General features: G+C 44.7%; 1 protein-coding gene and 1 pseudogene across 6 annotated transcripts; both read left to right on the forward strand.

The window, feature by feature from the left end:
- The first annotated feature begins 134 nt into the window (after positions 1-134).
- On the forward strand, positions 135-25,571 carry LOC147013509 (uncharacterized). Of its 6 annotated transcripts, none has more exons than XM_085855357.1 (8): positions 135-280; positions 7,656-7,853; positions 8,875-9,099; positions 10,072-10,212; positions 11,128-11,229; positions 11,446-11,533; positions 11,640-11,749; positions 23,096-25,571. In XM_085855357.1, the coding sequence occupies exons 2-8, from the start codon at positions 7,707-7,709 to the stop codon at positions 24,017-24,019; spliced, it is 1,737 nt and encodes a 578-aa protein (XP_085711483.1). In that variant the 5' UTR covers positions 135-280; positions 7,656-7,706; the 3' UTR covers positions 24,020-25,571. The 6 variants fall into 6 exon arrangements, with proteins under 6 accessions (XP_085711483.1, XP_085711486.1, XP_085711485.1 ...); XM_085855360.1 differs by lacking the exon at positions 135-280 and adding an exon at positions 440-457; XM_085855359.1 differs by lacking the exon at positions 135-280 and adding an exon at positions 579-596.
- LOC147013510 (uncharacterized) lies at positions 11,757-23,086 on the forward strand (annotated as a pseudogene).
- Positions 25,572-26,568: the final 997 nt, after the last annotated feature.

Below are 26,568 nucleotides of genomic sequence, written 5' to 3' on the forward strand. Positions count from 1 at the left end.
ATTGATATTGATGTTTTCTTTGACGTTGTCATTAAAGTTAATTTTTTTTTGCTCTCTCGAAAGATTATTATTTGAAAAAGCGACCAAAGGCAATACGATGACGCAATGAAACGGATTTTTTTTTAACCGGAAACGATTTGTTCACTCACAACGGATCGTGTTCTGATTGGTTGAGATGGATTTGAATCCTCGCACATTCATTTCCGGGTTTTCACATCAGTTTCTAGATTTGTTTGTTGTTTTTTTTTTTAATTTATACTCCGTGGATTCTGTTGATGATGTAAGTTTGTTTTTGTTTTTTGTTCATATATTCTCAGACTTTTAATAATACGAAACCAAGCTGTTAGTAACTCAATGATTATGTTGTTCATACATTTTGTAGTTTATGAATCGATTACGGAGTATATACAATTGTCGTGTAGTGTGTACACAAAATCGAGGCTCATAGAAGATCAAGGTGACTTCGGGTAAAAAGGAACTGTCGGGTCGGGCAGTGGGGCCACAGTTGGATACAACGAACAAGAGAATGAGTTGAACAACAAAAGGGAAGAAGGACGGTTGGAGACAGTTACCTGCGAGCAATATGGTTGGATTAGGTGTGGTTAATGGGGGTAGATAACATTATGGGTAGGGATTGTTTTTTATTTTTTTTTTGGAAAGTCGAGGCTCATGGAAGAGCAAGGTGACTTCGGGTAAAAAGGAACTGTCGGGTCGGGCAGTGGGGCCACAGTTGGATACAACGAACAAGAGAATGAGTTGAACAACAAAAGGGAGGAAGGACAGTTGGAGACAGTTACCTGCGAGCAATATGGTTGGATTAGGTGTGGTTAATGGGGGTAGATAACATTATGGGTAGGGATTGTTTTTTTTTTTTTTGGAAAGTCGAGGCTCATGGAAGAGTAAGAACGGGCAGGAATATATAAAATCATACAGTGGAATGGGGGGAGGGGGGAACCCCCACAACCGCAAGGTGGAGGAGCACTTTAATGAAAAATAAGAGCAAGTAGAGGGGAAGGAGGACACGGGGTCAACAAGGTCACACACAGCAAGGAGGCTAAAAGAAGAGGAAAGGAAAACCTGGGATGAAACGGAAAGTTGGGTAGAAAACACAATAACCTGCAAAGGATGGGGTGAGCCTGGGGAGGGTTAATGGGGGTGGAAAAAAAATCTCGTGTGTGGATGTGGGATGAATGACCTGAGATGGATGTGGGCAGGCATTTTGAAGCCCCTGGAGGGAAGAATGAGTTTGAAGATGTCTTTGATGTTGAGGACTTTAGAGTCTGCAGAATCCTGGATAAATACATGTAATATATGAAGCTTATTCTCACCACCGACTCGCTCACCGACGTTTTGATGTTCGGAACCTTCCGGGTGATGTAGAAAGCTGGAATTTTGCATGCCGACGGACATCAAAACCGATACGCTGGGAAAAATCACGGAACCGTGAGAAAGCGTCCGTAAATGAAAATATCCGAAAATAAGTGCAACCTTGTTGTGCTCACTGCAGGTGAGCGACCTGAGACAACAGGGAAGCACGGGTCGTTATTGCTTTCAATATATAAGCATACACCACTAATATATATATATATATATGTATATATGTATATATATATGTATATATGTATATGTATATGTGTATATGTATATATGTATATGTATATATATATATACATATATACATATATATATATATATATATATGTATATGTATATATATGTATATGTATATGTATATATATGTATATGTATATGTATATATATGTATATGTATATATGTATATGTATATATATATATGTATATGTATATGTATATATATATATATATATATATATGTATATGTATATGTATATGTATATATATATATATATATGTATATGTATATGTATATATATATATATATATGTATATGTATATGTATATATATATATGTGTATATGTATATGTATATATATATATATATATGTGTATATGTATATGTATATATATATATGTATATGTATATGTATATATATATATGTATATGTATATATATATATATATGTATATGTATATGTATATATATATATATATATATGTATATGTATATGTATATATATATATATATACATATACATATATATATATATATATGTATATGTATATGTATATATATATGTATATGTATATATATATGTATATGTATATATATATGTATATGTATATATATATGTATATGTATATATATATATATATATATATATATATATATTGTTGCGAATTCTGACCCGCCTGGCGTGCGATCGGTCGCGTACCTCTAATGGCAGCCGCGTCGCCCACCGGACGGACAATTCAGTCGTGACCCTCCTGGAACTACCGCCAGGAGCCAGTCACGGGTGGGGGTTTAACCTCACCACGATTGTGCCAATTGCCCACCCGCGCAGGATAGGGTTGCTCGCCAAATTCTACCGACCTAAGTTCCTGCGCGAGTAGTCGACCGGGCGATCGTACCTCGCCGCAGATCGGCCTAGGACACGAACCGCTTAAGTGGTCCATTCCGTGCTACAGTGATAACCAAGCGGTGTTATCGCCGACCTCGACGGATGTGATTCTGTTTACCGGGTGCTTACACCCCTCTACCAATTTCTTCCGTGATGTAAGATGGCACTTTCAAAAGGGAAATGGACGCAACGAACGGGAAACAGTTCAACAGGCACATTTATTCAAACCCACACGTATATACAGCCAACACAATGAATCATGCACGTATGTACAGTCAAAGCAAGCAGATAAAATAATTACCACCGAATAAAGCGTTTTATTCGCACACACAGTCACTTAAACAAGTCTACTTACAAGACTGCGCCACCACATGCATTTATACAAACAGCAAAGAAAAGGCACCCCCAAAGACAAGGGTGGCAGACAGGTCTGTGGACCGAATGTGGCGTGGAGTCTGGATGAACGGTCAGGCCCACGAGACCGAAGGGCCTTACCCGCACTCTCGTGGCACGACGGTGGGCAGGTCGCGACGTCTACTCCTCCACGGCCTGGCGTGGCCGCGCCTGTCCTCGGCCACCCGGCTTGGCCGGTGAGCTCTCTCTGGCGTTCTCCACCTGGATGCGCAGGCTCGTGCCGCACAGCAGGCGCCACGGAACGGACGGGGTTGCCAGCGCTCTCTCAGCGCGGATGCTCGGTATGTGGGGAATTGCTGGTGCTCTCTCAGCACGTCGATGCTGTTTTAGCGAGTTGACGCTCTCTTAGCGAGTTGACGCTCGAACGAGCACCCTGGACTGCCTTGGCTCCAGCAAACTCTCCCTGGCTGTGATCTCCACTTCGCCCCCTTTCCCAGCGGTGGTCTCCACGTAGCCCTCTGGTTTGCCTCCGAGCCCCTCTCCGCGTCCCTGCTCCGTTCACCAACTCTGGCAACCGACCCACCGACACTTCTCTCGACACTGCTTCGAGCTCCGTAAAACTGACTGGCACGCCGAGCTCCATTCTGCTCGCCCTTTTATAGGACCGGGGAAGCGAGAATCGACCCCTGACCCTTGACCTCCAACCCCGGCAAAGCGGACGTGGTAGAAATCACCAAAACACTCGCTCGACAGCGTGACCCCTGACCCCGGCAAAGCGGACGTGGTAGAAATCACCAAAACACTCGCTCGACAGCGTGACCCCTGACCCTGACAAAGCGGACGTGGTAGAAATCACCAAAACACTCGCTCGACAGCGTGACCCCTGACCCAGACAGAGCCGATGTGTGTAATTCACCAAGGCTTCGCCTCGACAACGCGACTTCGACCCCGCCACGCCGATGTGTGTAAGGGGTTGAGAAAGAGAGAGAGAGGAGAGGGGTTGAGAAAGAGAGAGAGAGGAGAGGGGTTGAGAAAGAGAGAGAGAGAGGAGAGGGGTTGAGAAAGAGAGAGAGAGAGAGAGAGGAGAGGGGTTGAGAAAGAGAGAGAGAGAGAGAGAGAGAGGAGAGAGAGGAGAGGGGTTGAGAAAGAGAGAGAGAGAGAGAGAGAGAGAGAGAGGAGAGAGAGGAGAGGGGTTGAGAAAGAGAGAGAGAGAGAGAGAGAGAGAGAGAGAGAGAGAGAGAGAGAGGAGAGGGGTTGAGAAAGAGAGAGAGGAGAGGGGTTGAGAGAGAGAGAGAGAAGAAGGGTTGAGGGAGAGAGGAGAGAGGAGAGGGGGTGAGGGAGAGAGGAGAGGGGTTGAGGGAGAGAGGAGAGGGGTTGAGGGAGAGAGAGGAGAGAGAGGAGAGAGGGGAGAGAGAGAGAAAGAGAGAGAGAAAGAGAGAGAGAAAGAGAGAGAGAGAGAGGAGAGAGAGGAGAGAGAGGAGAGAGAGAGAGAGAGGAGAGAGAGGAGAGAGAGGAGAGAGAGAGAGAGAGAGGAGAGAGAGGAGAGAGAGGAGGGAGGGAGAGAGATATATATATATATATATATATATATATATATATATATATATATATATATATATATATATATATATATATATATATATACATATATATATAGATTGATAGAAGATGGGGATACAGAGGAAGGGGGTGAGGGGGATAAAAGTTGCTTTCTGTATCCATCCTTTCCAACCCACTCCTTCCCACACCCTTTGTTTGTCCAAGTCTCCCTCTTTTTGTTCCTCAACTTTGCTGTTGATGTCTCTCTCTCTCTCTTTCTCTCTTTCTCTCTCTCTCTTTCTCTCTCTCTCTCTTTCTCTCTTTCTCTCTTTCTCTCTTTCTCTCTTTCTCTCTTTCTCTCTTTCTCTCTTTCTCTCTTTCTCTCTTTCTCTCTTTCTCTCTTTCTCTCTTTCTCTCTTTCTCTCTCCTGTTCCTTTTGTCCTGTTGCATTCTTTTGTGTTCAGTGTTTGAGTTCTTTCACAAGCCTTGACTCTATTCAAAAAAAACCGTCATAGATTGGCAACCATCGTGTGCACTTGATGGTTCGAATGGTCTCTTTCTGTGTTGAAGTTTCTTGGAAGGGAACTCCTCTCTTGTACATTGCGAACCATGGTGTCTGTCTCCCGTTTACGGCAGCCGCTTCCCACACTGCGTTTGAAAAGCTCAACATTCACTTCTGAAATAACGGGAGAACAGGCACGAGTAATGTTGATGCCAAATTTTATTTTGCAACCAGGATATTTTGCCCTCTTTTTTTGACAAATTGAACCTCTGCCGCCTGATGTTGCACCACCATTTCGCGGTCGGTGATATAAGTAGCTCAGAGCTTTGGGTGAGTGAAACGGAGAGTGCAACACACTGAACATTTTTAAGGTCTATAAAATAATTTAAATGGATAGATTTTTTTTTGTATCCATTGTCGAGGCTTGTATAAGATCTAACATTCAGGGAACATGGGACAAGAGGGGTGGGTGGGACAGGGAAGCACAAAACAGGAGGGAACAGAGACACGAGGAGATCTGTGGAAGGGGGAGGGATGGGGCGAGGTACACAGGGTTAGCAAGATGGACATTCCAGGGAATTTGAAGGAGGTGGGATTGGGGTGGATTAACGGGGGTAGAAAAGATCGAGGATTTAGATGGGGGAAGATATGAGATGGTGGTGAACAGCTGTTTTGAAGACCTAGAGGGAGGAGTGGGATTGAAGAGAGTGTGGGAGATTGTTCCAGAGGTGAGAAAAATGAGGAACGAAAGGGTGAAGGTGAGCAGTGATTCTTGATTTTGCAGTCTCACCAGAAGGGGGTTGTTGGCGGACCTTGAGCACCCAGCGGCAATATGGTGGGGTGGGGGGGGGGAGATCGCAGACAGAACAGTGGGGGCAAGGCCAGAGAGGAGACGGTAGAAGAAAGAAAGACCACCAACCTGCCTGCCGTGAGAGAGTGAGAGACAAAGACTCAGGTTCATCGCGGGAGAAGATCTACTGATACTTTTCCCATCACTGGTGATGGATACTTTTGCTCGCTATTCCCGTCACTATGGAGGGATGCTCTTCTTTGTGTAATATATATGATATGATATATTATTTCATAGGGAAGAGCAGTAATTTTATGGAGTTCTGGCCAAAGACTTTGTAGGCTGAGTACTTCTAATATTTTGTGGAATGCCTAGTCTATGACTGGCTCTGGAAGCCAGCGCTGCTACTTGGTCAGCCCAGGTGAGGTCACGGCTGATGGTGAATCCAGGCAGTTCAAGAGACTGAGCCTCTGCCAGTGGCTGACCATGAAAATGGATAGGTGGGTTCGTTTGATGATCCTACCAGAGGAAAAGGATGAGACTGAGATTTTTCTGGGATTGAAGAACATGTTCCATTTATCAGACCAACATTGAATCATTTCCAGTTTGGCAGAATGATGGAGGCTCTGCAGTCTGCCTGCCAGTGGGATGGAGGTGGGGGTACTGCATGACAGAGAGTGGAGCCATAAATGAAGAAAGGGTTGTGTGGAGCATTGTTAACCTCCGCCATCTTTGAAGATGGATGGAGGTTACTGTTTTCACCCCTTTCTGTTTGTTTGTTTGTTTGTGAACAGTATTTCGGAAAAACTCCTCGACGGATTTCGACGAAACTTGGTGGGGGGGGGGGTAGGTATGGTCCAAGGATCATGCCATTAAATGTTGGACTTGGTCCCCCTCCCCCCAAAAAAAAATTGTGAGAAAATTTTTTTTTTTTTGCATTTCTACATGTTTTAAGTGATTTCCAACCCCCCCAAATATTTTTTTACCCCCCCCCAAAAAAGAATTTTTTTGCATTTCTACATTTAAAGTGATTTCCAACCCCCCCTCAAAAAAATTGTTACCCCCCCCAAAAAAAATTGTGAGAAAAATTTTTTTTTGCATTTCTACATGTTTTAAGTGATTTCCAACCCCCCAAAAAATTGTTACCCCCCCCCCCCCAAAAAAAGGATTTTTTTTTGCACTTCTCCATGTTTTAGATGATTTCCAACCCCCCACCCCAAAATAAAAAATAGAGAAAATTTTTTTTTTTTGCATTTCTACATATTTTGATTTCCAACCCCCCCCCCCCAAAAAAAAAATTGTTAGAGAATTTTTTTGCATTTCTACATGTTTTAAGTGATTTTCAACCCCCACCCCAAAAAATTGTTCCCCCCCCCAAATTTTTTTTTGCATTTCTACATGTTTTAAGTGATTTCCAACCCCCCCCAAAAAAAAAATATTGAGAAAAAATTGTTTTTTGCATTTTTACATGTTTTAAGTGATTTCCACCCCCCCCCAAAAAAATTGTTACCCCCCAAAAAAGGGGGAATTTTTTTTTTGCATTTCTACATGTTTTAAGTGATTTCCAACCCCCCCCCAAAAAAAAAATTGATCGAGAAAAAAAAATTTTGCAACTTTTTTTTCAACAAAATTTTGATTTTTTTTTTTTTTTGCATTTTTACATGTTTTAAGTGATTTCCAACCCCCCCCCCCCCAAAGAAATGTTGGAGAAAAGAACTATAACTCTCAGCACTGTTGACATCATATTTAATGAATAAGATATAAGGTTCACTTGAGTGACCCAGCAGTATTGGCGGCGGAGGTTTTGCACTCTCCCGAGTGCTCCCCCTCTAGTTGAGATCATGTTATTGTTTTGTGTTTTTTTAAATTTTTATGTTCATTTTTCACAGGACATATTGTATTGTATTCGCTTCCAATCCATTATGTGCTCTGTATCACACTTAACTATTTATCACTTCACATTGAATAAATTATTGACCCTTGACTTCACAGGTGTCCAACTGAGGACCAGCCACGGTAATATATCATCAGTTGAACTGAACGATGGAGACTACAGCAAGGCACGAATTGGGAGGGAAACGTGCGAGGCCGAACATCCTTCGACGCTCAAGCACCACTCGAGTGGAGACTCAAAACGCTTTGTCCAACAACCAATCACGGTGCCAGACAACCCCTGCTGCTGCTTCCGTGGCATGTGGTTCACACGTTCAGAGGAGTTGTGGTTTCTTTTGTTGACCAGAAATTTGATAAGCATCCACAAATCAGAATTCCATTTTTTCTGGTTAACGGAGATTTCTAACATGATGCGCGTCTTATTTGTGTCCTCCCCCTTGGAAATCGTGTGCAGAAGTTTCCATCTTTTAACAAATATAGAAATGTTTAAATGTTCGATGGAGATTTTTTTTAAAAAAATTCAAGCTCGAGTAGACCCGCTTCCTATATTTTTGTGCACCGTCCCTTTTAACGGTCATAAGTTTGTTGTTAAAATGTGACATTGATTGTTGATACGGGAGGTAGCAGTGACGAGTCATCCTTCTGATAACATCCCATCGATGATTACCGAGGCTGAATTGATCAACGCAGCCAGTGTGAAATTTCAATGTGGACTGATTTGTTAATTGAAAGCTGTATTATTTGTGATGAACGTAAATCTGGTGAGTAAGGGTTCTTTCGTTTTCTCCCCACTTGCTTTGATACCTTCTCATCCCGTACCCCTTTCACTTGTATCCCCATTCTTCCCAAACTCTTCAACTTTCTCTCTCATATCCTTCACTTCTCGGTTTTTATTTTCTGTTTAGCCGCAACTCCTTGCTTCAGCAATGAAGAGATTGCCAAATAAGTGCAGGATAGAAACAAGCTTGTGGCTTCCAAGCTCCAATAGTTTTTTTTTTCCGCAATAAATAAACAAATAAACAAACAAATAAATAAATAATGGTGCATTTGAGTGTTACTAAAAAAAATAATAAAAATTTCTGGAGGTTGAATGACCAATGTTTTTTTTAATTAATTAATTTATTTGTTTCCAGCATCTTTGGTTTGATTCTTCAACTGAAAATTGTGCAGTTAATAATGTGAAAATATAATAATTGTAATTGATAATTGAATCTTGCCACACTTTGTCACTGCATCCACATGTTGTCCTAAATTGAACTGTTGATGCTCTGAGAGTACTTTGATTGTAAATTTTTGTTTTCCTTTCTTCCTTTTGCAGTCTCTTTCCTGGCAGCAAGCAGTCGCTCCCCTTGATGAGAGTCTCACGTGTATCAGTTGGCTGAGACGATGCCGAGCTCCCAAGCTGCCCTTGGCTCTTGCCGGGGGTAATGGGGAAACGACGAACGACAGCGGATCCACCAAGGCCCCGGATTATGGACACTTCAGTGGAACCTGTGCAACCGTTAGACCTGAGGACCAGAAATCGTGCGACTTGGATTGCAAGGTAAGGGACAGGGTGAGAATGGTGCGGGAAGGTTTTACCATTGATTAGTGTTAGTTTATTCCCTTGGTGATTTTATGATTATCTCCACCGCCGAAGGTCACTTCACATTGAATAAATTAAATGTATGGACAAACAGATAATAAGCAGACAGACAGGGGTGAAAAAACAACCTCCATCCACCTTTGGTGACGGACGTAAACATGGGTATTTTTTTGAGATTGCCTGATATTTTTGTTGATATTTTTTGGAGAAATCTCATCATTCCTCCCACACTCCCTTTCCATTCTTTCTCCTCTCTTCATCTAACCCTTGTATTGTCAAATTGAGGGATAAGTGTTAGGAATGGGGTTATCTTCATTAGATGCCCTTGACGGACTCCTCTTTCTATCGATTCTGCATACTTTTATTGGCAATAATGGCACACAATATAATCCTTGATGATGGCTACAACTACAGTATCTGCTTCAACTGAACATGCAGCAAAAATTGCACATCTCCCTGGTTGCTCCTCACTCTGATGTATGGACGAGCAACTGTGAGCACATGGTGTTTGATGAGGTTTTATGATGCATCTCATTTTTGTCCACATAGTAATGATGTGTACAGTTTTGTCAGAATAACCCTTTGTCTGACAGTTCGATTGGCTATCTGACTGAGGACATTCCCCACATATTTGGAATGTCCCAGATGGAGGTCGAGCCTGTTGAAGGCTGTCGGATGGCTTCATGGACCTCAACATCCCATACAGCCTTCTGCCGAACACATGATCGAATAAAACTGAAATTAATTTCCTCGACATCTGCGCCACTCTTCACCAACGCGAGGGAACTTCCGAATTGGCTACTTTTACCCTTTGGGAATGCATAATGGTAGAAACGAGAATTGCGGCTGTTTGATTGACAGTTTTGATTGTGTTGGCATTTGAGTGTGAATTCTACCATTCTATCCTTTCCTGCTTCTCTACCCTTTTAGCGTCCTCCATACTCGTATGCGCAACTCATCTCGATGGCACTTCGCAGCTGCTCAAGCCATCGGCTCACCATTCCCGAAATCTACCTTTGGATACAGAAAAAGTTCCCGTATTTTCGTTCGAATGCAAATCCACTTTGGCGGGTAATCCATCATTGTATTCCAAACGTTTCGATTTTGTCCTCGGGTAAGTTGAACTGAAAGCCGGTTCGGTGAAGGTGCTTACTTACATTTATTTATTCACATGTCATCAAGGTGAAACAAATGCATCATTCGGTACCTCTTGCAGCTATAAAGTGGTAAGGTCATAATCTTTAGACGCAATGTAATGCAGTAATACCTCGCTTAGCGCTCAGGATCCGTTCCTGGAGAAGAGAGCGTGAATCAAAAATGCGCTAAAAGGGGTCATTACACCATTGTCCGTATGGAGATGCGTTCCCGCCAGCGTTATTTCATACACACGAGTGGTGTATGGTGGTCTATGGTCCAAGGACAAAACAGTAGGGTTGGAAAAACAAACATGTCACTGCACATACACAACGCATATCTATTGCACCAAAAGTACGTCACGCTTATCAAAACAAATGCTAAGAAATGACAAACGTTCGACTAAACAGTTTTATTAACCCCTAAAGAACATTCCCACAACTATATGTACAAACACCAATGACAGGAATAATTAACGTCGGTCCTACTCTGCTCCTACACCTCCAACATGGCAGCGATGGGAGACGAGATTGGCGGAGGCTCATCCTGCTGCAAAACGAAAGCGGAGTAAACAGCGCTGATTGGCTCGGAGCGTGTGCATACAGTGAAAACAATGGCGGCGGGTACATTTACCCGACGAGCGCTGCGTGTTATCGATTCTCATAAGTTTTGTTTTTTTCAGTAAAAAAAAATTCTCCAGGACAAAAATCTCTGAATCGGCATTAAGCGAGGTATTGCTGTACAACGGATATCACGAAAGTGCCGTGCTTCGAGCCATCCCACCCTGATGACGATTGTTTTTCAGCCTGTTCCCCTTTTGTGCTTCCTCTTCCACTCCGTTACCCACATTAGAATTCTGTCAGACACACCCTTTCCCTGCTGCCCATGTTCACAAAGGAAAGAGTTCCAGGGGAAAAGCTTTCATTTTGGTCAGTTCGTGATGCACCCGCTGAGGTAGGGAGCCCGATAAATGGGAACATTTCACAGAATGATTCGGGTCGTGTCAATGAACAGAATGAGGCCGGAAGCATTTTGGCTTGGATCTGTTAACAAATCGAGGGAAATGGTTACGGAGCTGGAAATGGTCGCCAGACAAGTATCTCTTTTTCGTTCTGCAACAACTGGTACCATTGCCTCGGCATGACCCATTTTTGTTTGTCATTGCTCCAGACACAGGCTCGGTTGTCCGCACCGGCAACGGCACGTGTTTTTAACCCTTCAAAGCAGGACAACTCGATGCACACTGTTAATGCAATCGGTATGGCCGAGGGATCACGGTGAAGCGGGAATCTTTGCTTTGCAAGCGAATTGAACTTCACTTTAATCTACCTTGTTGTGACCTACTCTTCCAAATCTTTCTACAGGGTCTCCTTCCCATATTTTGGTGCCTCTACTAGCTCCGATAATTGTTTCGAGTCCTTCACCAGCTGTCACGAAGACGGCACCGACGAGACCTCGCCTCCTCGCTCCAAAGGTAGCGCTCCACTATCTATTTGCTTCCAGAACTCCATTGCTCAAAACATTATTTGATGACCAAGATAATCAGAACAGTAATTGACGGTTTTCTCTGTTATTCCTGTGACTGACTTGCAATTAACCGCTTTGCTGTCTCCATCCTGGAAATGTTTAAGCATCTTCTTCAAAACCTCAGCTTGTTTCGTCACCATCCGGATCAATTTTATTTTTTGTGCTGTTGGAATGTTTCTTGCATTCGGAACTGGACGCTTATGTAAGAGTTAAATGACAAGATGGTGGGAGGTTAATACATGGAAAATTGTGTTTTGGGAAAGTGTTTGTTGATGGTTTACACTGTAAACTTTACAGGATCCCTGGACAGTGTCGGATATTTAATTGAGTTGCAGTTAGTGGCTTTGTATACCGTGACAGCGTGTCGTATCAAGTAGTTATCTTAGCAGCGTCTGTCCTTCGGAAGTGAGCTCAGCCCTATGGTTGGTCAAATAGGTCATAGCTCTGTCATCACAATGTTATAGTAGGGGAGCCAAACCCCAAAAAGAGGCTTATTTAAGCTTTTAGGTGGTCATGCATGATATACTTTTGTTTGATGTATTTTTTGGTAGGTATACTGATTCTGCACTAGGAAAAAATTGTTAGCCCTTCCGATCTTCTTGCGAATTGATGCTATGGCCATAAGTTTGACATTTCACCTCCGAGAAAAGTGAGCAAAAATAGAGGGGTAGGGAAAGGAAAATGCCTCTAATAGGTACTTGCAATACATAAAACCAGAAGTATTAGGTATCATTGGAAAGGTCTTGGGTTATGCTAATTACTCATATTATTCAAATTGTCATGATGTCATTGATGACGTCACAAGAGGTCAAAAGGTCACCGATTTTGAGGGCAGGTGAAAATCTGGGGTACCAGCACATACATTATTTTTTGTGGCAATATGCAAGGAGTTAGAATTAAATAAAATAGTGCAAAATGTTCAGGAGATATCAAGGAAGTTTCTGATACCATGAAAGTTCATATTTATCTTGAAGATTTTATGTTAACCCCTTGTGTTTAGAATGCGAATTTCACGGAATCGGCCAAAAATGGCCTACAGTAGAATCCCTGTAATTCGACATTCTCTCTAATTCGACACATATTGCCCGTCCCGAATGGCACTAACGTTTTTTGAGTTAACGCGAATCCCTGTAATTCGGCCCCCGCTATTTCGACATGCAACATTATTTTTCGGTCCCTGTAATGGAGAAGTGATCCCTCTAATTCGACAATTTACCAAAATTGTAAAAATCTCCGCGCTGATCGTCGCAATGGGATCAATCACCATGACTGAACTCCAGGGGTCGAAGGTTTGTCAAACGACCCAACACAAACTATATACAAGCAATGGAGGAGCTGCGAGAAACTGTCAGATCTCAGTTTGAAACGGGAAAGTTCACTGTTTGACAAAAGCGTGGTAAATACAACGGAGTGTGGACTGACATGGCATTGGAGCAAACGTACAATAATATAAAGATGCTAAGACGAAGTTGTTCTCCGGTGTCTCACAAACCCAAGCAACGATCAGCAAGTATCTGAAGGCATTGCCTGAACTTACTTCAATCTCACAACAAACCCTTGAAATGGTCCACATGATGAAGGATGACGTTCTGCTAAGAAATGGTTCATCAGTGAAGGAGGACAACTGTGTCTCCAACATAATCAAGGTCATTAGTGAGAAGTTCATTCATCCATTCACGAGTTGTGTTAGTGAGTCCCTGACAAATATTGCAACAGGCGAAGTAGCCTCTTCCACAGAACTGGCGTTAGCCAAAGAGAAAGGGCTTGCTGCACTTAAGCTGGCAGAAGAGAATGATGCAGCTAAGGTCGTTCCCCTTCATCTGAAAACCTTCCAGGAGAAAAGCAAGCCAGTGTCAAAAGAGTCAAAACAAAAGAAGCTCCATCAGGAAGAAGAGGATGTCATGCGGTCTTTGTGCTTTGCTCAAAATTTGGATGAAACACAGAAGATTGATGCATTTTCCCATGAATGGACCAAATATCCTAGTTCACTGTTTGACCCAGATAGGGAACACCCATGTGGCTTTGCAATGCGTAAAGGTAATAAAGCAGACTACCTTGCTGCCCTGAGAGAGGTCTGCGGAACATCCTGGGTTGAATGCGAAAAACTAGATGAAGCCAATATATTTGAAAGCAGCACTGGTGTGATTGTGGATATGATGGCATTTATACAGCGCTTTCAGGACATGGGTTGCACTGATTTCAATCAACTTCAGAAATGTTACCTGCAAAAGATGGTTACTATGCTTCCTGATGGATGTCAAATAATCCATATTGTTGGGGATAGATATGACGTCAGCCCAGAGAGAAGCTTGAAGCAGGAGGAACGTAGTCGTCGGGAGAAAGAAACTCGGTTATTGAAGACCTTCATTCCACAGCCAAACCTGCCCCTGCCGAAATGGAAAAAAATTCAGCAGGAAGAAAGAAAACAACAGAAACCTTCTCAACTTTCTTTTAGACTCATGGTCCAATGGAGAGAATGATATCTCTGAAGGAGTTCAAATCATTGTCGGTGGCTTCACTGAAACCACAGTGAAATTGGCAAGTGGCCTGGTCCAGGAAGTATCAACTCTCTCCAATTCAAATCACGAGGAAGCTGACACCCTCATTTTCGCTCATGCTGCCTATATGGTTCGAGAACAGAACATTCAGAGAATAATCATTGAGGCAAATGACACAGATATAGTGATGATGGGTATTTTCCATGTTCATCGGTTACTTGGTTTGCAGGAACTCTGGCTTCACAAGCACACAGTAGCATCAGACGTGCACATCTCCTGCCACGCCATTTCCACATATCTGGAGGAAACATTCCCGAATCAAAATATAACGGGGGTAATCCTGGCAGCATACATCCTAACAGGTTGTGACACAGTTAGTTACCCTTTCCGTATTGGTGAGAAACGGGCTCTGAAAGAGGCACTGCAATGCACCAACTATCTTGGCCCAGTGGCAGACTTCGGTGAAGATGTCATAGATGTCGAGCAATCTGTAGTTGATTCTGCTGAGAAATACTTCTTTGCATTGTATGGCAAGAGCGGCTTCACTGGGACAATGGATGAACTACGATGCCATCTTTTCATGACTAAAAACGAAGACTTAAGATTACTGTCCCCAACTTCTGATGCATTCAAACTTCATCTGCTAAGAGCACTCAATCAGTTGATCATTTTTCAAAAAAGCTAGAGAAGTGACACCGACAATGCCAGATCCTACATCATTTGGACAACACATAGAAAATGGTACACTGGTTGCAGTCAGAATGACCAAAGAGCGAAAGCCAAACTATGTCAGGACATCGTGTAAATGAAAAAAAGGGCGTTGCCGAGTGAGGTGCCAGTGTAAAGCAGCATCGGTGAAGAAGTGCACAATTGCTTGTGCCTGTCGTGGTCAGCCGGAGCTATGTGATCGACAGCCACAAGAATAATTTGTTAATGACTTTGATACAATAATGTCATTTAAATGAGTGATTGTTGTTGCAATAAACAAATTATGTAGATGTCATTATTTCTCGATAGCTTTTTTCGCATGTTGCAAAAAGAATTCTCCATCAGATGGTGCGGCCCTAGATTGCATTGACAAATTTGGAAGGAAAGGGTTAAAGAGCATGAAAAATTATTCTAGGGGATTTATTTGTTATCCTAGCAATGGTTTCAGGAGGTTTATCATGTTATAACATTTATTCAAGCTGTTAATACATATACCTCGAAAATTAGAAATATGCCATTTTTGGCCGATTTCGTGAAATTCGCATTCTAAACACAAGGGGTTGACATAAAATCTACAAGATAAATATGAAATTTCTTGGTATCAAAAACTCCCTTGATATCTCGTGAACATTTTGCACTATTTTATTTTCTTCTAACTCCTTGCATATTGCCACAAAAAAATAATGTATATGCTGGTACCCCAGATTTTCACCTGCCCTCAAAATCGGTGACCTTTTGACCTCTAGTGACGTCATCGATGACGTCATGAAAATTTGCATGATATGTGTAATTAGCATAACCCAAGACCTTTCCAATGATACCTAATACTTCTGGTTTTATGTTTTGCAAGTACCTATTAGAGGCATTTTCCTTTCCCCTACCCCTCTATTTTTGCTCACTTTTTCTCGGAGGTGAAATGTCAAATATATGGCCATGGGATCAATTCGCAAGAAGATCGGAAGGGCTTACAATTTTTTTCCAGTGCAGAATCACTATACCTACCTAAAAATACATCAAACAAAAGTATATCATGCATGACCACCTCCATCAGAAGTTGGGGGCCCTTGGCTCCCCTACTATTACGTAATCACATGAAGAATATATATATATATATATATATATATATAGTTACGTTTGAGGGGGGGGGTATGCATTCAAAGGGTAATTAGGATGTTTAATTAGGTATGCCATGCTGTTCGAGTTTACCAGGATCTCGATTAATAAGTAGCAATTCAGTAGTGATAAGTTGTCTAGTAAATGTCCGTTTCTTCAAGGGGGAAATGGTAATTGTCGCATAATTAGTTAGAGAAACGGGTTAGGGTAAGTGTGTCTGCGTAAACCCCTTTTAGTAGTCCCTGGAGGCTTGCCGTGACGTCACAGGACAGTGCTGCGGATGGCTCCGCCCCGTGATCACGATTGGCGGAAGGCGACGGCGCAGGGCCAATAAAACGGCTCAATTGGAAGTGACGAGGACGGGAGGATAAAAAGGTTCTGTTCGGGGTCAAAAAGGAAGAGGAAGAAGATCGGTACAGAAAGACCGTTTTGGTGGAGGCTGTTGTGCTGGGAGCGTGCTGTGTTATTGCGCTGATTCGGCCCTGGTTTCATCGTGTCTTGTAGCCTCGCTGTTCCTCGTGCCTCAGCTCGGTTGGCTCTAGGGTTCTGCTGGCTCTGAGTACGGGGTCGAACGGTGGGCGGACCTGCCTCCCTCTCCTGCTCGCAACTTGGCGCCAGAACTGGTTCCCTGGCGGACTTGGGCCAGGACCAGCTACGTTGTGTGTGTGTGTGTGTGTGTGTGTGTGTGTGTGTGTGTGTGTGTGTGTGTGTGTGTGTGTGTGTGTGTGTGTGTGTGTGTGTGTGTGTGTGTGTGTGTGTGTGTGTGTGTGTGTGTGTACCTGGCGCCTTAGAGGGTTTGAGATTTGTATATTCATTGGAATTGTCTGTGTTTTCCCCACGCCCGAACCCACACCACCATCCCGTCGAATCGCCCCGGATCCCTCTTCTTGCCGAATCTTGTTATTTCTGGTTAGAGGAATAAACGTTATCAACTCAGTGAAAAGCGACTCGTGCCACCTTCCTCATCCCGTTTGCGGTAGAGCGATTAGAACCGCCATCTTTGGGTTATAAAAATAAACCGCCTCCATCGTTTCGGCTCATTCTACGTTAGCGGGACTGTACAAGTCCCGTGGACGTCACATTGGTGTCAGGGTGTTGGATGTTCGAACCCCTCTAAATTATATACCAGGATTAAAATCTCGCCACTAATTGGAATATCAAATTACTGCAAAAAAAAAAAAAAACGCGCGAGCGCGTGAACATTTTGGTGGGATTTTTCAAATTAAAATTAATTGGCGGCAAACGGGATTTCTGCACCATGTCGGATGTGCAGATGTTTGAGGAGGAAGGCCACGTGTCTGGCAGCGAGTCGGGGGAAGAAGGGAGAGACGGGGGTAGGGTTGGAACCTCCCCCATTCCGAGCGTGGTCCGTGCTTCATCGCCCGTAACGGCCAGCAGCGCCGGAAACCGGCACGATGACGATCTGGACAATGTTGGAACGTTTAATGAGTGCAATTACAGCACAGGGGGCAAAAATGACGGCACAGGGGGCACAAATGGCAGAAATGACGGCACAAATGGAAAATCAATTCGTGACACAGAGGGCAGAAATGACAGATCAATTGGGGGTAATGGGGCAACAGTTGGGTGCACGGATTGATTTAATGAGGGATGAATTGGGGGAAAAGATGGAGAAAATGAAAACTGAGATGCAGGAGTGTGTGGATGTTAAATTGGGAGAAATACAAAGTAAATTCGAGGATAGATTGGAGGAAACAGGTAGAAATTACATTGGAGGGGGAAAATATACGAAAAAAATTGGTAGATAAAATTGATGCAACGAGCATTCGGGTTGATAAAGTGGATGAAAGCCTGGAACGTCATCGTGCCTGTGTGGATGCTCGTATGCAGCTGCAAATAGAAGAGTGGGGAGAGCTGAGGAAGCAAGGGATGAATTTGGCGGAGGAGGTAAAAGGATTGGAGGCTCGTTTGGACGAACAAGATAAAATTATGAGCCAAGATGAAGTCTTGGATAAAGGCCTGGTAGAGCCGTCTTTTGTAAGTAGAGTGTCCGGGTTGGTTGAGGAGCAGCTACAAACTCGTGACGGAGCCTTGGAGGAGGTTGTGCGGGCCCAGAAGTTCCTGCAGGAAGAGGTGAATCGGTCCATTCAACGTTTGGAACAGGAGGAAAAATTGACCCATGAGACCCTCACCACAAAACATCTTTGGCCACAGTGGGCTCCGAAATTGGATACGCAGCCACAAGGGTGTTTGATCCCTGGGCTGGATTCGGACAAGGGAGAAACTGGGAAGCGGGCCACCGTAAAAGTGATCCCCCTGGTAAATTTTGACGGGTCAGGGAGCGTTGAAGCTTTTCTGACGCAATTTGAGTGCATTTCCCGACTGAACGGGTGGACTGAGCAGGAACGTACAGGGAATTTGGTGGCAACGTTGCGGGGACCAGCCGCAGATGTGTTAAACGTGATCGCGGAGGGATGTTGACCAGCTCCCACATTTGCGAGGCGTTGAGCCGTCGGTTTGGGTTTGCAGCGAACTGTGATCTGGTGCGGGCTCAGCTCCAGCACCGCAGATTAAAGCCGGGTGAGACAGTGCAGGAGCTGGCACAGGACATTTACCAATCAGTCAGGATCGCGTATCGGGACCTAACAGTGGAGGCATGGGACAGACTGGCACTAGAGAAATTTTTAGCTGCTCTTCCGGACCCTGAAGTCCGAGCGCTAGTGGAGTTACAGGATCCACCCACCGTTCACCGAGCGGCTGAGTGCGCAGCCAGGCTGGCCTCGTGGAGGCGACCGGGTTGGGTGCCAGAGAGGCCATCGGTGACGGTCCGACAAGCGGAGATTCAGGATCAAGGAGAGGGGCTGGGAGAAATTGGCATTACCCAAATGTTACAGGAAATTTGCCAGAAACTGTCAAGTTTGAGAAGGGGTAATTCGGTAGTTGGTGCGCCAAAGTGGCGGGGTCCAGCCCAGCCAATAGAGCAATTTGATTATGGCCGAGGGGGTCCGGAACCGGAAGAGACATTACACCGATACCCACGGGGGCCTTTTATGGGGAGTTGTTTCCGGTGCGGGCGAAGAGGACACATGCAACGATATTGCCGGTACCCGGCGATGGAGAGACCCTCCAATAGACTTTCAAGCCCGGAGAGGATGAATCCTCCTGCTGAACCGCCAGGTCTATCCGAGGTGCCCTTACCGAGGTCGAGTCCGGAGATCACTGTCGGGGGTCGGGGAGACTCGATTGGGCTGAGCATATACGGCCATGCTCGGCTGCTGAGATTGTGGCGAAGTGCCCTCCTTTGGTGAAAAAAGTGAATTGTGGAAAAATTGGCATGGGTTTGTAAGTGCTGCTGGGTTTTAGAGTGACAATAGGGACAATGGGTAATTGGTAACAAAGCGGGCACGAGTGGCTGTCCAATGGCTGGTGCGTGGATCGGGTGAGGAGAAGTGCTGTGTGAGTTGCTTCAAGTGAAGAAGTGAAATGTATGGTGCACACATTGATTTTTTTATTGGACATGGTGTGGTAACAGGGAAGGTCATGGTCAGTGAAGTGTTAGAAATGCAGGTGTCACATGTAAGGCCGATGGGGTGGGGGAGTCATGTGGGTTTTGTGGGTGGAGATGATGTGCTTGTCCTCAGGGATTGCTGAAGCTCACGGTGAGCGGGAATTGCGACCCCCTTCAAGGAGATTCACCCCTGGTGGCTAATGGTGACAGTGTCTGGAGGCAACTGGGAGAGGGTCTGGTTGGGCGACCAAGGTGGGTAGGACCTTGGCGACCCAGGAAGGCCAGAGGAGCCAGTGAGACCCCTTCCAGTGTGCTGTACGGGATGAGAGCTGATGGCTACCAGGGGGGTGGGAATCAAAGGGAGCGGGGCGGAGAAACGTCCGGGTTGGACTCAAGCTTACCTGTGGGCATGGTTGCACCTGAGATGCCCCCATCATCTTGTGGTAACCCACCCCACGACCATGACGGGATTCAGCCTGCATCATTAAAATGGGGACCATGACCTAGAAATGTGATGATGACCATGGTGTGAGTGTTGTGAAGATGTGTGAGTCCCACTCGATCCCGCACAACTTGACATGTGCAGCAAGGGCATGATGTCTGCATAATTTTGGGGTCAAGCAAATTTGAAAATTGGCTCCCCAGGTAACGCTGGGTCTATCAGCATCCACTTGGGGACGCGGTCAAGTGTAAATATTCCATGAATAGTGTCGTTAAGGCTTAGAGTAGGAATGTAAAGTATAAGTGTTGTGTTTTTGTGGAACCTTTTGTTTCCCCTCCCCATATCACTGGAAGAGTGTTGGGCAAGAGCGATGATCCAGAGGATGGAGTGCAACTTCGCTCAGTGCTCTCAAGTGATAAAATAAAATAAATAAATAAATTAAAAAAAAGAATGATTGTTTAGGCGAGGATAAGGCCATAAGGGGGTAGTACATTAAGCAGGATAGGTAAGTTAGCTGCGACTCGCTGCCCATTGCCCCTCCTACTTTATTTCGTTAGGTTAATTAGGTGTGAGTCAGTAAGTGTTAAGGCTGGTACGGTAGCGCCTGTGATATACCTTGCAGGAGCTGCGGTACCAGAGGAGGGGGCAGTGTTACGTTTGAGGGGGGGGTATGCATTCAAAGGGTAATTAGGATGTTTAATTAGGTATGCCATGCTGTTCGAGTGTACCAGGATCTCGATTTAATAAGTAGCAATTCAGTGGTGATAAGTTGTCTAGTAAATGTCCATTTCTTCAAGGGGGAAATGGTAATTGTCGCGTAATTAGTTAGAGAAACGGATTAGGGTAAGTGTGTCTGCGTAAACCCCTTTTAGTAGTCCCTGGAAGCTTGCCGTGACGTCACAGGACAGTGCTGCGGATGGCTCCGCCCCGTGATCACGATTGGTGGAAGGCGACTGCGCAGGGCCAATAAAACGGCTCGATTGGAAGTGACGAGGACGGGAGGATAAAAAGGTTCTGTTCGAGGTCGAAAAGGAAGAGGAAGAAGATCGGTACAGAAAGACCGTTTTGGTGGAGGCTGTTGTGCTGGGAGCGTGCTGTGTTGTTGCGCTGATTCGGCCCTGGTTTCATCGTGTCTTGTAGCCTCGCTGTGCCTCGTGCCTCAGCTCGGTTGGCTCTGGGGTTCTGCTGGCTCTGAGTACGGGGTCGAACGGCGGGCGGACCTGCCTCCCTCTCCTGCTCGCAACTTGGTGCCAGAACTGGTTCCCTGGCGGCTGTGAGCGGACTTGGCCCAGGACCAGCTATGGTGTGTGTGTGTGTGTGTGTGTGTGTGTGTGTGTGTGTGTGTGTGTGTGTGTGTGTGTGTGTGTGTGTGTGTGTGTGTGTGTGTGTGTGTACCTGGCGCCTTAGAGGGTTTGAGATTTGTGTATTCATTGGAATTGTTTGTGTTTTCTCCACGCCCGAACCCACACCACCATCCCCTCGAATCGCCCCGGATCCCTCTTCTTGCCGAGTCTTGTTATTTCTGGTTAGAGGAATAAACGTTATCAACTCAGTGAAAAGTGACTCGTGCCACCTTCCTCATCCCGTTTGCGGTAGAGTGATTGAAACCGCCATCTTTGGGTTATAAATAAATAAACCGCCTCCATCGTTTCGGCTCATTCTACGTTGGCGGGACTGTTCAAGTCCCGTGAACGTCACATATATATATATATATATATTGTTTTGACAAAGGAAGATGGTTGAGACGTGAGACTAACTTGAATGGAAGGTCATGATCCATGCAGTTGCTCTTTTGTTTAATATCATCATTAGTCTCCTTGACTGGGCCAAGGAAGAAATATATGAAGGAATTGAATGTACAATCAGGATATTGAGTAAAGTGATGGTGCACCCACAGCCTTGTGCTCCATACGAAGAAAGAGGAGGAAAGTGTTATTGTTTGCAGAGAGAGCCTCGTATATGGAGTCTTCAGAGTTTGGGGTCATCGGATTTACTTATTGATTTGCCTTCCCCCTCCCCCCTTGCCCCCTTGCCCCCCCCTTACTGGTTGCCAGGAAGCAGCAAGGAGCTGTTGAGTGTTGGTCAGGAAATTGGCACGTACTGGTGTTAGTAAGTAAAATAAAGGAATGGAACAGAGTAAGGAAAAGAGTCGAGGAAGAGGTTGAGCAGAGCTCTTGGCAGTGCTTGGCTTTGGCGGACAAGAACAAATATGAACGGAAACATAAATCTTTACACAAAACAACGAAGGTAAAATTCCAGACGGGAACACCAAAACAAAACGATTTTTAAAAATCGCATATAATGCAAAGACAAGACATTTCTAGATGGTATTCTTAAGATTGGAAGCGGGCTGGCAGGATGGCCGAGACTCAGGAGGTACGCACAATTGCCTCGAAGCCGTCTGGTCTGCGTTTGAATCTTGACCCAGCTATAAACTGTCACCCCGGTGTTTCACATGCAAGGCAGCAGGGTGATTCATCAATGTATGTGTCGTCCCTTAGCTGGAGGTTAAACGGGCGTCCCGTGTCCCAGCATTCATTGATGGATGTTGAGATCCCACGGTGTCCTTCACGAAGAAGAGTAGTCGAGCCATCAATGGCGTCATGAACAAATTGGAAATTCCTGCCCCAACCTCAGTCGAACATCAGGCCTGGCCAGCCACTTCGTGAAGGACTTCTACTAAGCTTTCCCTGGCCAACCGCACAAGAACGTGGGAATAATTGTGGGCATCAAAGAAGAAGAATCTTATTGGCAGGAGGTTATTGAGCCATGTGCGCTAACCGCAAGTAGAAGTCCCTCAATTTATTTTCAAAGACCTTCATATCGGTCACCTGCCATTTGTTTTAATTAAAATTACATTTGAAGGATGAATGAAGAGATTTGTGGTTCATCTTGACTAATTTTGAAAAATATTCAAAACCGAATAGCTCTTGTGGGCGAATATTTTTTCACCTTTATGTGGATACATCATTTTTCATTTTGACCTTGTCTGTTGCCCGTGAATCCTCCCACCCCTCCAAACCCTCCTCCCCCCCAACCCCCCTCCCAAAAAAACCCCACCAGTTTGACAACTCAAGACCTGGCAGTCGGAATGGTACCAACCAGCCTCATCCAGTTCTGCCTCGCCCTGGTCAATGCTGTACTCGTGCACAAACTTCTGTGTGCTGGAGAATGACCGGAAGCCAGAGAAAACCTGACCGACATCGAAAAAATGGTCAAGATACCAGTGGCGTCCATACTCGCCATGAAAATTACATTGGGCATTCTGATTGTAAACTCGCGTCCTCGAGTGCTTGTTCAACCTCCACGTGCCTCTTGGATCGGACACAGAATTCAATGTTGCCACAAAGCAACCCTTTCACACCACAATCTCCTCCTCTTGGGCATTCTATTTCTTCATTTCACACAGGGTCTTCACTTCACTCACGCCTACCACGTTCTCCTCTCCAGACATTCTCTAACGTACAACCAACAGCTCCAGTGCAAGCGAACATCACCGAGTCTGGTAGAAACCCCTCACTTTCAGTTGCATCAGGGACTACCCTTATGACGACGAGTCTGGCAGCGACCTTAGACTTCCCACCTTTTACTGGAAATGTTGCCAGAGTTAGCCCGCCAACGAGTAGCTCTAACATGGAAATACTGGGCGCAAATATGCTGGCGGAACCACCGTTACATGGCTCCTTAAACCCAACAAACCGAGTCGTGAACCTGCATCGACTCTGTTTCCCCCCAACACGACAGCTGCTCTCAACGTCTCAGTTTGGATCGTCTCGGATCGACCTGCAACAACCAACGACGATGACGGACAATAATGTCCTGAACCCTGATCTTGAAAATAGCAGGTTAAGCCCTGTTGTTACAAACCATGAAAGCTTTGATCAGATGCTAAACGAATTAGGGTTGGACGGAGAGTTGGACATGGAGTTGATGAACTTTGTTTTGCACAACACGGTGTTTCCCTCCGAGAGAGAACACCTCCAATAGTACCGTATCTTACTGGGGTGGCAGGGTAGATCGGGAGACTATGTACCTGCGTCTGAGACGTTCTCCCGACTCGACGCAAAACTGTTATCCTTGGGCTTCGCCGACAGGGCCATTGCATTAAAGTGCATCGTCCAATGGAGGGATGTGAAACGGGTACAATCTGCTGGCATTTACCGTTGCACTTTACATATAGGTCACTTGATGCAAGGTACCTTGGTCGACTTCCTGCCCAAATGGACACAGCATCGCATCAGGGGCAATTGCATCTCAATGATGATGCAACAAACAGGCTGAATCCGTTGGACCAACATGTATTTCCTTGAAACATTTGCGATGCCACTTCAATTGACCATCATCTGTGCTTCTTTCCGCAGGTGATAACGTTTCGAATCGATGAATGCAAGCAACTATGTTGGTAGCTGCACGGAATCGGTCTCCCGTTGATATCGGTCCATTGAGATGTTTGGATCAAGTAATACCGTAGATCAAGTGCTGGTTGTATAATATCGAGGGTAAAAACAATCAACCGTCCTTAAGTCTTTGTCACAAGCATTAAAAGGATACCAAAGACAGTACATGGTTGGGTCAGATTTGATTTTCATTTTGCTGCTTATGACCTCTGCAAGTGCATCAATTGCTATGTTGAAAGGGCTTAAGTATCAGACCAACAGTGCATTCTATGGTCAGTTTTTACTTCTACTACACCCATTTCTTTCTCACCCTCTCTGCAATGGTGTCTCACCTGTATACTTGTGTTGCAGTCGAATCACTCAAACCTCCAGTGGAATCAAACCTCACTCCCGTAACTCCAGTCCCAGTGAGAGTTTAATCATTTACTTACATGTACACGGGAAGAAACAAATACACAGAGCAACACCAAGATGAGCTGCTGTGAACTCTTCCTTCTCTCAGTTCTGTTTCACAAGCCAAGCTTCCTTGTTGCAAAGTTGTTTTCATCGGAGGAGGGAAGGAGGGGGCATGGGTTGGACAAAGAACAGAACATGTTAACTTAGCAAAACTCCATATCACTCAATGTTCCCCAGTCTCTTAATTGTCAGAACACCATATTATGGTTTGTGTGCGAGCATGGGAATTCATCTCCCTCTCATTCGTGGTTTGATTTCAAGCAAGCAGTTTGATTCACAGGACAAAGGGCTCCCTCATCCTTCTGGCAGTATCTGTTACAATCGTGCTAATGCAAATGTGTGGGCTACTTCCTCTCTTGAAGGACATGATAAACATATTTCGTTTCTGATCCAAAAATACTTTCATTTGCCTCAACCCTGGGTCAGATGTTTTACCCATGATCTTTCTTGGTGAACAACTCCATATATGGTGACAAAACGACTTTAATTACAATGCTTTACAATAGACTTTATACTTTTACAAGCATTTGAAAGCATTCAAGAGGAAATGATTATCATCACCTTACATCACAGAAAATGGTTGGTGCAGCATATTATACATTTCACAAGAAGGAATTATTTTTCTTTCACAGTATTGTTACAACCATGTTGGGTAAAAAATAAACCAAAGGCTCGTTGCAAGCTGATATGTTTTCTCTTGCTCTATATCTTTCTGAAGTCAGTATGTTCACTTCTCTACCATTTTAACAATCTACGTAATAATTTTTTTTTAACTAGCACAGCACTCGGAAGAGCGCATACCTCCGCCAGGCTGAACAGTTTACTCTGAATCCCACTGACAAGCCCGATCTGCATCCGGACCTTAACCAAAATCTCATCGGCTTGTTCTTGTCACCTCACAACTTTTTAAATTGTAATTATTATTGTTATTATTTTTTGTATATACTGTCGAGGCTCATATAGGAGCTCACACACAGAACGTACAACAAGAGGGGCGGGAGAGGGAAGCACAAAACAGTGGGGAACAGAGGCATTTGGAGATCTGTGGAAGGGAGAGGGATGGGGTGGGGTACACGGGGTAAACATGATGGACACGACAAGGACTTTCAGGAAGGAAAGCAGGGAATTTGAAGGAGGTGGGTTTGGGGTGGATTACTGGGGGTAGAAAAGATCATGGTTTTGGATGGAGGATGATAAGAGGTGGTGGTGAACATCTGTTTTGCAGACCACGAGGGAAGAATGAGATTGAAGAGAGTGTAGGAGTTTGTTCCAAAGGTGGGAAAAAGGAATGAAAGAGTGAAGGTGAGCAGTGATTCTTGATTTTGGTAGTTTTAACAGAAGGGGGTTGTTGGCAGACCTTGAGTGCCCTGCGGAAATATGGTGGGGACAAATCGCAGACAGAACAGGGAGGTGAGGCCAGAGAGTAGACGGTAGAAGACAAAGACCACCGACCTGCCTGCGGTGAGAGAGTGACAGACCTGAAGACTCGACCTCATCGCGGGAGATACCAATTACCCGAAATGCCTTGGTTTCCACAGCCTGAAGCCGAGAAAGGTGAGAGGCGGGAGCACCGGCCCAGAGGGGAGAGCAGTACTCCATCAGGCTGCGGATGAAAAGTTTTGTTCGAATCGGATGAAACACTTAACCACCAATCCACAACTTTTTGAAATATCATGCTATTTA

This window comes from Eptatretus burgeri, chromosome 14 (assembly GCF_056783735.1).
Source record: "Eptatretus burgeri isolate ZD-2024b chromosome 14, Ebu_testis_v1, whole genome shotgun sequence".
Classification (NCBI taxonomy): Eukaryota; Metazoa; Chordata; class Myxini; order Myxiniformes; family Myxinidae; genus Eptatretus; species Eptatretus burgeri.